At 39.5% G+C, this 13,024-nt stretch overlaps 1 protein-coding gene across 3 annotated transcripts in view; it reads right to left on the reverse strand.

Moving 5' to 3' along the window:
* Positions 1 to 429: 429 nt before the first annotated feature.
* Positions 430 to 13,024, reverse strand: part of LOC140529958 (guanylate-binding protein 1-like) — a 48,551-nt gene continuing 35,956 nt past the window's right edge. Inside the window, exons 2-11 of one of the 3 annotated variants that reach the window (XM_072649020.1) lie at positions 9,981 to 10,189; positions 7,686 to 7,813; positions 7,391 to 7,500; positions 5,989 to 6,185; positions 5,424 to 5,648; positions 4,780 to 5,060; positions 3,337 to 3,549; positions 3,022 to 3,124; positions 2,273 to 2,466; positions 430 to 1,185 (exon numbers count right to left, since the gene is read on the reverse strand). In XM_072649020.1, coding sequence (XP_072505121.1) covers positions 1,063 to 1,185; positions 2,273 to 2,466; positions 3,022 to 3,124; positions 3,337 to 3,549; positions 4,780 to 5,060; positions 5,424 to 5,648; positions 5,989 to 6,185; positions 7,391 to 7,500; positions 7,686 to 7,813; positions 9,981 to 10,170 — 1,764 coding nt within the window. In that variant the 5' untranslated portion in view covers positions 10,171 to 10,189 and the 3' untranslated portion in view covers positions 430 to 1,062. The remainder of the gene's footprint in view (positions 1,186 to 2,272; positions 2,467 to 3,021; positions 3,125 to 3,336; positions 3,550 to 4,779; positions 5,061 to 5,423; positions 5,649 to 5,988; positions 6,186 to 7,390; positions 7,501 to 7,685; positions 7,814 to 9,980; positions 10,190 to 13,024) is intronic. The other 2 variants (XM_072649021.1, XM_072649023.1) reach the window with 2 other exon arrangements.

The following is a 13,024-nucleotide window of genomic DNA, read 5'->3' on the forward strand; positions in this document are numbered from 1 at the left end:
TTGTGAGGTTTTTATGCCCTGGCACATGGTAAGATTTTGTATAGGTGCTTTGTACCCCTGACAAAAAGGAATATTCCTTTCTATCCCCATTCAATTTTATCCAGAGGTCTACCATATCTAACTTTTCTAAGATTCTATTCACCTCCTTAACTTCATTCTTCTTTATTTTGTGATTAGATTTATTTGGTTCTGAAAGGCGGAGGTTGAGCTCCCCCACTAGTAGAGTTTTGCTGTCTATTTCTTGCTGTAACTCTCTTAACAAAGTTCAATGATATACCACTAGGTACATATACATTTAGTATTGATATGGACACATATCTTTCACCTCCTCTCTTAGTAAGCTGCTCAGCCTCTGTCTCCACTGTTCAGAAGGCACTTAAGGTGAAGTCCTGTGGTGACAGCGCAACTATAAATGCAGGTATAATAATCTATAGCAACCAGTAATGATTTATTTACATTCCTCAGAGTAGAGAGCACTTGGGGATGAAAAAAGAACGAAAGAGACCCCACATGGGAAAGCATGACAGCAGCAAACATCTTGTTGGCTGTGCTTTAACCCACCAACCATCCCTTTCTTCCTCTTTTTTCTTTTCTTCTCTTCCACTTTCTGTTTCACAATATTTGTATTGAAATACTTGAAAGGTTGCCATGAGGGAGGAAGGATTAGACAAAGTGAAATCATTCATAGAGACCAGAATTAGATGACATTTTCAGGGAAGGCTCCTGGTTCCTGCTAAGGAAAGACCCCTGAACAGAGGATTGACCAAAAATGGAATGGGATACCTGGACTATAAAGGCAGTGAATTCTCCATCCTTTGGGGTCTTTGAGCTGAGCCTTAATGATCATTTGCTTGTCACAAATATTGTTAAAAAAAAAAAAAGAAACACTGTCTTTGGGCCAGAGTTTGACAGATGCTTTCTGAGATATCTTTAATCATTCAATTGTATAATTCTTCTATTATTTCAGTAAGATGAGTCTCTTGTGCATTGTACCAAGAATAAACATTTCTCATTTAACTGATGCTCTAGCTGTGGATAGATGGAATGGTGAAGCTTTTATCTTCACAATATAATACAGTTGTTATTTGAGCGACAGGCATCATACTGGGCCTGCAAATGCTGGAGCTGGCGCTGTCTTTCAGCAATCTCCCTCCTGTTCTGTTCCTCGATGAATCGTTGTTGTTCCTGCGGAGAAATGAGAACAAAAAGGCATCCACCAGGTCAAGTGTAGATCAAATCAGAGAGCTGGCAATACAAGTTAGTGCAAAGAACAGCTACTACTATGTTCTAGGTGATGGGATACAAAGGCAAAAACATGAAAGTTCCCTGCCTTTATGGAAGTCACATTCTATTGCATTTCCTATTGATTAGTAGCCTTAAGTTCTAGCTACTTAATCATTTCTTCATTAAAAATGTGAACACGCAAGATACTTTACTAAGATCTGTGGAGGATTCCAAGAAACATAAAATACCATCTAGTTAGGGAAACAATTTGAACACATATAAAGAAAATTTACAATATAAGTCAATATACCTAATTATTCAAGGAGTTGGTATAGAGAGGCATGTTAGAAGTTCATAAAAATAGAATAACTCTTGGAATACTCTGAATTTTCCTTTCCCTTTTCTCTCTCCTCCTTCCCTCTCTCCCATCCTTTTTCCCTATCTTTTTCCTTTCTTTCCCTTCCCTCTTTCTTTAATCCCAACTTTCCTGCCTTTCTACCTTTCTTTCATTTTTCCTCCTTCCCTCCATCCTTCCTTAATTCCTCTTTCCCTCCCCCTTCCTCCTGCCCATGCTTTCATTCTTCCTTCTTCTTTCCTTTCTTCATTCCCTATGTACCCCTCTCTTTCATTCCTTTTCTTCCTTCCTCCTTTCCTTCATATCTTTTCCCCCTTATCTTCATGGGCTGCCATAGTGACTTAGGTGCTTAATAAATATTTACCAAATGAATTAATAAAAAGAAACAGGGGATGTTGGCCTGAACTATATTGGATTTCCTTTAACATAAAAAATTTTTGCTATTCAAATGTTGTAAATGCATGATCTCCATTTACTTAAATCATTGTATTGGTTATTGTGTTCATCCTTCATTTTCAAAGAGGACCAATGATGACATGGCTTGCAATTGACTTTGTTTCAAGTGAGAGAGGACTGTGCAAGGTCACCAGCCTCACTTTCTCCTCCTGAGCCATCTGGATCCAGTGACCAGATATTCATCAGGATGATGGAGACAAGGAAGAGGACATATGTTGAACTGGGACAATGTAATACCTGTAGTCTCCGAGCACGCTCTCTCTCTTGTTGTTCCAACAATTGCCTCCTCTGGGCTTCCCTATTTGCTTCCATTTGCCTTAGTTCCTCTTGCTCTCTCCTTTGATTTTCCAGCACTATCTGCTCTTGCCTTCTTTGCTGTATTTCCAACTCTCTTGCAGCAGCTGCTGCAGCTTCTGCTTTCCTCTGTTGCTCTGAGAAGGAATGAGAATTTTAAAAATTTAACTAAAGGTAGAAAGGGCATCTGAGTGGTGTAGTAGATAAAGAGGCCTGGAGTCAGGAAGACCTGAGCTGAAATTTGACTCCAGACACTTGCTAGTTGTGTGTCCATGGGCAAGTTGCTTAACTTATGTGCCTCAGTTTTTTAATCTATAGAATGAGTTGGAGAAGAAAATGGAAAACCACTCTAACATCTTTGCCACAAAAACCCCAAATGGGGTCACAAAGAGTGGAACATGACTAAAATGACTGAAGAAAAACAACTAGAGGTCATAGGCTTCACCCTCCCTCAGCCTTTTACTCAGCTGCTTACTATTGGTTTGACTTCACAGAACAAAGTTATTGGACCTCTTCACTAGAATAACTACTACTTGCCTAGAGAGAAGGAAATATTTAGGAAGTAAAAAAGGAGTCTTTGTTGAATTCAAATGCTCTCAAGGACATCAAGTCATTATAAATAACATTTCTGAAGGCAGAGGGCACAATTCTCAGCATTCCTGAGGATACAGTCTCTTTCATGTATTTCTCACCTTCCATCTCCTTTTCCTTGGCAGTAAGCATTTTGTCTGCCTGGTTAATTGCCTCAGTTACCGTTTCCTTTGACTTCAAGTATTCTTCCAAAGTCTTCTCTGCCTGGAGGATAGGAAGAGAGTGAAACAAAAACAAGTAATGTGATGTGAGGGTAAATCCAAGGCTTGTTCATTCGTCTGAGCAGAACTTCCTTGTGCATCACTCCAGCTGACAGGGCTATTAACTATTCACTTTGAGGCTTATAACAGACTTTTAAAAGATCCTGGCTTCCCTTAATCTACAACCCAGAACCTGTGCCCAAAGGGAGGGTTTACCTGTATCCCCTTCTTAGGCTGCTGGCGGTACTTATATATGAGCTCTTCCTTCTTCTGAAGAAAGACACTATAGCCCCCTGGTTTGAAGAAGGCATTCTGCTTCACTTCTTCTTCCAGAGGACTGAAAATATCCTGGAGCAAAGCAGCGCACCGGTCTATAGACTGTCTTTCATTTTGTTTTTGGAAGTCATCTAGCTTGGCTTCTAGCTGAGTCTTTAGAGTGATTAATTAAAGAAAACAGAATTAAGACTTAAGTGATGCAAAAGAATGACGTAATTTCGGAATTCAAAAGGACCTTTGTAGTCATGTAATCTATCCCATGATCCATGTCGCCCAAGCTATTGTCCAGCCTATTCTTGAGGAGTTCTAAAGAAGCAGAACCCATGATCTTTCACTTTTAAGTAATTTTGATTGTTAGGAAGTTTTTCTTCAGATGATTCCCCTTAAGAACATGTCAGGTCTGTGGTATATGATTGTGATGAAATACTACTCTGTTGTAAGAAATAATGAGCTCAGTAATCTTAGGAAAATATGAAAAGACTTGCATGAAATAATAAAGAACCTAGAGAACACTGCATACAGTAATAGCAATATTGTTTTAAGAATAATTCAGAAGCATTAAATCATTTTGGTCATTATAAATACAGAAATTAAAAATAAAGAACCTGTGAAGATAGATGCTATCTCCATCCAGAAAAAGAACTCATAAATAGAAGTCTGTATTGAATAATTTTACATATATGTACCCATTTGTGTCTAATAGTAGCCATCTCTAGGGTAGGGGTGGGGAAGGAAGAAATACAAGGAAAAATAAGAAACTTGAATGGTGATTTTATTATATATTTAAAAGGAATGGCAGGTCTCATGCAAGAGGCTTGCAGTTCAACGTGCAATCATCTTTTTAATACCATGTTATGAAAATGCTTGATTTACTCCATAAGTTAAAGAAAAATAAATTTTAAAATCTAACATATGAGGTACTTATCCTTCCTGCACATTGGTATAGAACCAAAATCTGTTGTCTCTATGCACTTTTACAGGCAGTCAAAAGCACCAAATCCGTCCTCTCACCCATTAGCCTGAGATCAACTCCCATTAGATCCTTCAATATATGAAGCATACAAGTGTCTTGATTGGAAACTTCCAAAAATCCCTTCCCACTGCTGTCTTTGTTTGCAGCATATACCATAGTATATAACCCACCTTGCAGACCAAAAGCCTCAAGTGGACCTTTGATGTGTAACCTTTTAACTTTTCAAGATTTTCAATATATGTAATAGACAACCATGTTACATTAGACCTACAGAGCACATACGAGTCATGAGACTTTCACTTACTGATAATATTGAAAATGGGGTGTCAGAGTCACAATACTGAGGTCTGAGGCTTTCAAACGTACTAAGAACTTAGGTCATAGGCAAAGTCATAAAATAAAAAAGGTACCTCCAGTTTTGTTTGGAATTTCTGATTCATATCCTTGAAAGAGTCCCTGACAAAGACTTGAGTGGCTTCCCTCTTACAGATGGCATGGATGTCCAACAGTTCTTGAATGGTTTCTGTGGGGAACTGGACCTTCTGTGTCATCAGCTCTTCATACAGTGTAAGAGCCTTTTGAACTGCAGCCGAGTTCTCTAGCTCAGCCAGTGCCAAGACTGTATTCTCCATACAGGGAATATCTCCACTGGTGATGGCTTCTACATAGTTCAGGATCAGGTTTCCTAGACCTATAGAGGGAAGACAAGTGGAGTGATTGGGAGAATGGCCAGGGCACCTTGTTGAGGAAGGAGGTTGTATCTTTATTCTTTGTCAGGGTGGGGAGTAGGGATTTCATTTTGTTTCTCAGAAAGTGAGCTTTCTGATAGAATCAGGAAGTAGCAAGTATGTTGAGGAAATGGGAAATAAGAAAGATGTTTTTGGTGACCAAAGTTCTTACAAATGTGGTACATGTGATTGGTCTGATGCAAGAAGACAGCCATTGGCTTTGTTCATGGTTACCCGAGGAAGACTCCTCTCTGGTGAGACACTCTAGTATTCCCTACAAGTGCCATAAGCAAATCATGGGAAGTGCTGGTGAGCAGAAGACTCACGAGGCCCATTGACCATGCCACCTCCTGGGAGAGTCTTGGCCTTAGCTTCATCGTAGATGTAATCACAGAAGTTCTTAGTATTTTCCACAAAGTCAACATCAAGTTCATCATCATGAAGTTTGTCCAGGTGTTGGAGCTTCATTGTATCAGCAGGTGGGACAAAGATGAAGCATTTCCTGTTTACAAAGAACTTCTGGATGCACATTCTAGCTTCTTCACTGGGACCTAAGGAAAAGGAAGAAAGAAGAATCTGTCATAGAGTGAAAGTTGGACTGGAGTTCAGTCCTGTCCACTTGTGTCCTCTTTAGAACATTTGACTCCCACCTAACACTGATGTTTGTAGGCATGAGGTTGAGTAAAGAGAGAGAAAAGGAAAAGGACAAAAAATTTATCCTTTGAATACAATTGTTAGTTGAACCTAGTCATCTAGTTTCCTTCTAAGCCTTGCACCATGTTAATCTTTTTTTGAGGAGGCTAGAGAGTATGACTACAAACAGATTAACTGGACAGTATTAAAAGCAGTTTCTGGGATTTCCCCCTTTACCCAACCCTTCTTCCCTGGGACCTTTTATCACTTGCAGGGAATTCTCCAGGTACTGGTCAGAGGTGATAGGCTGCCCATTGATTTTCAACTCCAAGAGGAAATCACGCACAGTCCACACAAAGTCTGGAAAGAGGCTTCCAAATTCCATGGAGTCATTCATCTCCTCAGTGTTGGTGGAGGATTTTGTTTTGATTTTATCTGTCAGTTCTGTTACATAGCTGGTGGTGTTAATTAACGAAAAGTGGCAGAAAAAGAGCCTAGCAGTCATCATTCCTTAAGTCTCCCAATTCCCTAAAGTCTTCTACTTCTCCCCTTGTATCAACTTACTGGTTTGGTTTTTTTTTTTGCAGGAACATGAGACTTTTCTGACCATTACTAAGTGTATGTGTGTGTGTGTGTGTGTTTCACTGGATGCTTGTTTTCATCAGTATAGGGAACTCACAGTGAGAAATTTTCACTTAGAAATACAGATTGATATTTGATTTGTATAGCTTTAGAGACTTTAAGTGTTTTGCCTTGTTAGAAGAAAAATTATAACCTAGGTCTTCCTGATTGCAAAGGACTTCTCTATCCAATCTAGGGGTGGGGAAACTATGGCCTTTTAGGTCCTTGGGTGTGGCTTTTTGACAGAGTCCAAGTTTTACAGAACAAATTCTTTTATTAAAGGGATTTATTCTGTGAAGTTTGCATTCAGTTTAAGGGCCTCAACTGAGCTCCTTGAGGGACATATGTGACCTTGACGTCACACGTACCCCACACCTGCACTAGGCTATGTTTTCAATCTTTGTCTCTTTGACTTTATCTCTCTGTGTGTGTCTCTCTCTCCGTGTATCTCTATCTTCCTCTCTTTTCGTTCTCAGTGATATAATAAAATTGTTATCGTTGTTGTTTATCCTTCATTCTTACAGAGGACCATGTTATCTGAAGGAGATATCATGACTTAAAAGTGAATTGGATTTAAGTGAGGGAGAGCTGTGCAAAGTCAGAAGCTTCACTCTCTCCCCTGGACCAATCTGGGCCCAGTGGTTAGATACAGATTAGTATGACTGGAGATGGCTCCCAATTCAATAAAATACGGACTTTCTAGAGGTCTCTTTAGGGAAGAAAAGAGCTGTCTCAGGCTTATTTTGCTCTTCCTTTCAGCAATAATATAGACCAGGCATGTGGAGCCTGTGGCTTCAAGGCCGTGTGTTGCCCTCTAAGTCCTCTAGTGCAGCCTTTTGACTGAATCCAAACTTGCTAGAACAAATCCCCTTGATATAATGATTTTATCTGTAAAACTTGGGTTCAGTCAAAAGCCCATACCCAAGGACCTAGAAGGATACCTGTGGCTTTGAGACAACAAGTTCCCCACCCCTGTTATAGATCTTGAAGTTGGCCAAGTGATTTCTTACTATCATCTTATTTTGTGCAAAAAGGATACTACAGGTCTTCCATAGCCTGCTGGTTGATGGTGCCCATGCTGTTGTAGACAAAAGTACTGCTCAGTAGCACAGCCAGGGCAAAGATCCATGTGTCATTCTTATTGTCACCCTAGAAGTTAGATCACATTATCTGCACTGAATTCATGACTTTTGTCATTTCTGTGAGATGCCCCAGAGTACCATGGTTAGGCAGTAGGGGAAAACCAACTTGCTTGGTGTTTGTTACACTGCAGTCCTATAACAACAATATTTAATAACATTTGCTTGAGCAGTGTGGCCCCCACTGCTTCTTACCTTCTCCACATCACCCAGACCCTCGGTGTCCAGAAGAATGAGGGTATGATTTGGTTTCTTGGGATGAGGAACACACCAAATCCAGATGCCTTTGGTGTGAGACTGCACTGTGGAACCAAGGGAGAAACCTGCACAAGAGTTTAGAGAGATGAGCCCAGATGGTAGCAAAGTCGAAGTTTTGACCTTTGGGGCATGTGGAGGACATTCCAATCAGACAACTAGTGGAAAGAGATGGATGTAGATTGAGTGTAAAATGCTTCAAATGACCCACAGAGGGATTTAATTTAACGTAGAAGCACTAAGGCACTTCTTGCTCTGAGAAGCAAACATTAAAGTCACCTATAAATATTATGCTATTATCTATGTGTATCTTTTCTAATTCAGCTAATATTTAAAAATGAAATGGATGCTATTCCATAGGGTGCATATATGGCCAAGCTCCACTCAATAGTGAGTGTAGTATTGCTTCATTGTCTGTTCTTTAATCATAGTGTTATTTCCTGTATATCTTTCTTAGTAATGTGGATTTTCGTTTTTGTTTTGTTTTGTAGCTTCATTCAGCCTCTATTTTTATGGAATCACTCTGATGCATAGTATGTGTTATTCCTTCCTCTTATTTTCATTCTAGATGAATATTTATTTCTGGTTGTGTTTCTTGTGTTGTTGGGTTCTGGTTTCTTATCCACTCTTGTCAGTTTATTTTATTCGGTTTGATTATGCATCCAGTCCACATGTGGAATCTGTCTTTCTCCTTTTATTTATTTTATACATAATCTCTTAAAATCAGCATTTTGACATGAGACTTTTTTTAAATTTGCTTTTAAGTTTAAGCAACTTCTATACTAGTGTCTCCGTGAGTTAGAGTCAGTCCTCATGTGTAACCAATATTGTTTAAACTTCATTCTATCTGTTACCAGTGCAACTTTCTTATTTCTATCCTGGGTTCTAAGTAAATCATGTTCTGACATTTCTTATTAATGATTAAAACTGCAATAAATCTCATTAAGTAATTAATTAGCTGTGTGCTCCACCTCAGTTTGCATATTTCTTATCTAATGGTAGATTTGCTTAGATTCACTTCTCTCTTGATAGGGATCACCCTTCTCCTGAACCTCCAGTTTCTCAATTCCTAGGCTGAACCATTGAGGTTCTTGACTATTCTATATATTGTCACTGTAACCAACAAGAAAACAAAGTCATGAATGAATATTTCTAACATATCAACTGAGAGAAAGTCATACCCAAATTCACTTTCAATGACTGACCACTATGAACTTCTCAGTTTATGAAACCTAGGAACACCATTCAATTCTTTCAGAATATGCATTAAAATCTTTTCTCAAGAAGTTTTTCTATATCCATTCTGAGATATATGTTATGTTCAATTGTCTCTACACATGAACTGCTTTAGTTCCTTTCTCTCTCCTCTCTTCAGCTTTCACAGTCAATAATCTCTCCAGAATAACTCTTTGCTCTTCCCATGGACTTCCCATAGAATGGCAGAGATATGGTGACATTGATTGTACTTTCTGAGAGAGAAGTTGTTGAATTTGATATTGCACCCATGTATTATTCCCACTTTGTCCTCCCCACTCCAATCTTCTCACCTCATTCCCATTTAACTGACCTATTCTAGATTCTTTGAAATTATTTATATTTTTAATTTCTCTGCTTATTTTTATATTTGCTCATTTCTCTTTCTCTTTCAGACCTTGTTTCTCTCTGTCCAGTTAAGATTTTGGTTCAGAAGTTTCCCTTTCAAACTCTCATTTTAAGTAATAAATTGGGAAAGAGTAGTCAAAAAAATTTTGCTCCTCATCACAACTGTTAATATGTAAAAATACATATCTCTACTTTTCCTTATTAAGATGATGTCATCTAAAACATCACCCTCACTAAGTAACTATCTGTTGATGCTTTTTTAGCCTTCTCCCTTTTGTTGTTACTTCTCCTTTTTAAAAAAAAAATGTCCTTTCCTTTTTCTTCCTCATTACTTCTTTTCTTGTCTAGCCTATTTATTTTTAATTCTCTGTTTTATGACCTCTAACATTATTTTATTTTTAAGCTCTTCATGTTTCTTGTGAAAGAAAAACTTCTGTAATACAATATTTCAATTCCCTTCTCTGTCCTGTTTCTTCATTATTATATTTGAAAGGAATCAGGAGCACTGAGGAAGAAATCCTGCCTATAAAAATTCATTTATTCTTATCACTAAGACCCTAATCTGATCCAAATGCATAATCTTCTGAATGTGTACACAGAGGGATGTGTCATAGCCTTACCTTTTGGACTTACCAGTTTTCTGTTGAGCCAACTTATTCATCAGGTAGGATTTTCCAGTGCGATAGAGTCCCACAATGGCCACCACGACCACAGGCTGGGTAATTGTGGTAAGGACCTGCAGTGCTTCGTGGTTCACCATGAACTGCCCATTACTGTTTTCAATTAGGCAAACTGGAGCTGGCATCAAAAGAGTACTGGCCATGTTGGAGGTGAATTGTTACCTGCAAATACAAAGGCTCTTCAAATAGGAGTTGGAAAATATTAACCACTTCAAAATCCTGAGCCTGGAAACAGCATTCTCACGGCCATACTCCTTTTACCAATTATGACCCTCCCCATAGACTGTGTTTCCAGGCAGAACCAAAGACCTCTTATCTTTCTCCCCATTAATTCCTGTATCGATGTGGTCCTTCCTTCCTGAAGAGGATGAAAATGATATCACTATGCTAAAGTCAAGTTTCAGTGTGTCCAACTGTGGCAGACCACACTAGTACCAGCTTGGAATGCTCTACTACATGTTGAGCATAAATAGTACATATGAACATTTGGGGTGGTTACTCAAAATTTGTGCATCCTGTGTTTAAGCTGTTTCAATTCTGCCTTGCTCATAGAGCACAGCACCTTCTCTGAGGTGGGCATTCCATGCTGAGTCGTCCTGTGTCAGTATCTCCCATGTCACACACTGAAAGCGCAAATAATGAATCCTGTGAAGCAATCATGTGCAACTCAATTTCAATATTCAAAGGTGAATTAGGGCCTCTAGGTGGTGCAGTGGATAGAGCACCAGTGCAGGAGTCAGGAGGACCTGAGTTCAAATCTCACCTCAGACACTTGACACTCACTAGCTGGGTGACCTTGGGCAGGTCACTTAACCCCAATTGCCTCATCCTGGGTCATCTGCAGTCATCCTGATAAATATCTGGTCACTGAATTCAGATGGCCCTAGAGGAGAAGTGAGGCTGGTGACCTGCACAGCCCTCCCTAACTCAAAACACAGTCAAGTGCAAGTCATGTCATCATTTCCCTGATGGCATGGTCTTCTTCGGCAAGGAAGGATGAACAAACTGCCTCTAATAGTAACTGAATCCAGACGAATGGAAGCTTGCACTATGAATCCTAATAATGCAACCATGGCAGGGGATTAATTATTTGCATTAAGACCTGAATGTAATTACTTTTTAGTATCCAGCCTCTATTTCTTCAAATGCAATTTACTATAAAAAGTAGGAACAGCTACCTCTTCTCATGTTTTTCTGCGCCTCTGAAAATGTTTCAGATTGCAAAAATGTGAGGATTTTTGACATATTTATAAAATCATAGGTTGAGTTGGAAGTGACCTTAGAGATCATCTATTCCAGTTTACAGGAACCTAAAGTACAGAAAGTGTAAGTGGCTGCCCAAAGTCACACAGTCAAGAAATAGTGGAGATTGAGTTCATGCTCAGGTCTTTGACTCCAGAGCACTTCTAGTTTTCTTGATTTTCTTCTTATCTCTCCAGCTTTAGTTCCTGAATAAGGAATGTGCCAGGGCCAGGTTTCCCTTCCCTGCTACCAGCACAAGTGATTGAGGAAGCGAGGTGGTACAGTGGGTAGAGCACTGGGAAAAGCTGGTATTGGAAGGTATATTTAAACCTGACCTCAGACACTTGCTAGCTGTGTGCCTCTAAGCAAGACAAAACCTTAGTTTTTGCTTCAGTTTCTTCACCTGTAAAAGATGGTTAGTATCAGCATCAACCTTGCAGGGTTGTCCTAAGAAGCAAGTGAAATAATGTTTGTAAAAAGCACTAGCATGGTCCCTGACACATAGTAGGAACTACATAAATGCTTATTCCCTTCTCCTACCCCTTCCATTTTAAATGACTGAGAGGTTTGGACTTGCTCAAGCCTTGGGTCTCTGAATTCTTGTGCTGAAATTCCTCTCCTGGGCCTCAGCCTCACTCCCCTGTCCCTGGATCTTTAAGGTTCACAGAGCAGAGTCTTCAGGGCCCTTTCTGGAGTCTCTGGACAGAATGCTAAGCACATTGGAGCCTTGTGTTGTGGGCTTTCTCCAAGTGCTGTGACATTATGTTGGTTGCCACTGCTCTGGTCATTGGTTGCTCTCTGGTTGTTACCTAGGATTCCCAGGGTGCTCACCCTCTTGCTTTCTTACCACTTTCATGTTTTCTTGATGGGGGAAGGGACAAAGCATTTATTAAGCACCTAAAGTGTACAAGGCACTATAGTAAGCACTTTGCAAATATCTCACTGGACTTCTGTGAAGAGGTGTTATTATTACTCCTATTTTACAGTTGAGGAAACTGAGACAGACAGATTGTAAGTGACCTTACTGTTGTCACTTGACTAGTAAGTAGAGCTAGCTAGATTTGAACTCAGTTCTTCCTGACTTCTGGGGTCAAACTCTAAATACTGCGCCACCTAGCTGCCATCTCTGGTGTGCTGGAGGGCTCATCTTTCCTACTGCTATGGGCTTCTGGGTAACTTTACAATGCTGAGGCTGAAGTCATCTACTTTAGTTTTTCATTGGATATCTTCATCATGATTTCCTCTGAACCAAGGGATTTAGCTGGAGTAGGTAAGTGAGAGATGAACGGCTGGTGTCCTATTCAGGCAACTGTTATGTCTGGAAGGTGAATTACTGACCTATTTGAGGAGTTAGGGTTGAAAAAGAAAGGAAGAAAGGGTGGGGGTTTTGTTAGGAGCAACATGTTTTTCAGAGCAGAGATTGTCTTTCCAATTTTAAATACAATTTAAAATTATCTCTAATATACCCTGTCTATATCTCTTTCTACATAGTTGGTACGTTGTCTCTCCCATTAGATTGTGAATTCCTGGAGAGTTGGGATTTTTGGGGGGAGGGGATGCTTTATCTGTTTCTTAGTGCTTAGTACATGGCACCTAGTAGGCCCTTAATACAAATTTGTTGAACTGACTTCTCCTACCAGGTTATGCATCAAGATTTTTACCAGTTCATCAATTAAACAGAAAATTGAATGATCTTTAACTCTTTCTAAAAATCCAAATTAATACAACTTCCAATTATGATGCCTCAGACATGTA

The sequence above is a fragment of the Notamacropus eugenii genome, chromosome 2 (genome assembly GCF_028372415.1).
Source record: "Notamacropus eugenii isolate mMacEug1 chromosome 2, mMacEug1.pri_v2, whole genome shotgun sequence".
Taxonomy (NCBI): domain Eukaryota; kingdom Metazoa; phylum Chordata; class Mammalia; order Diprotodontia; family Macropodidae; genus Notamacropus; species Notamacropus eugenii.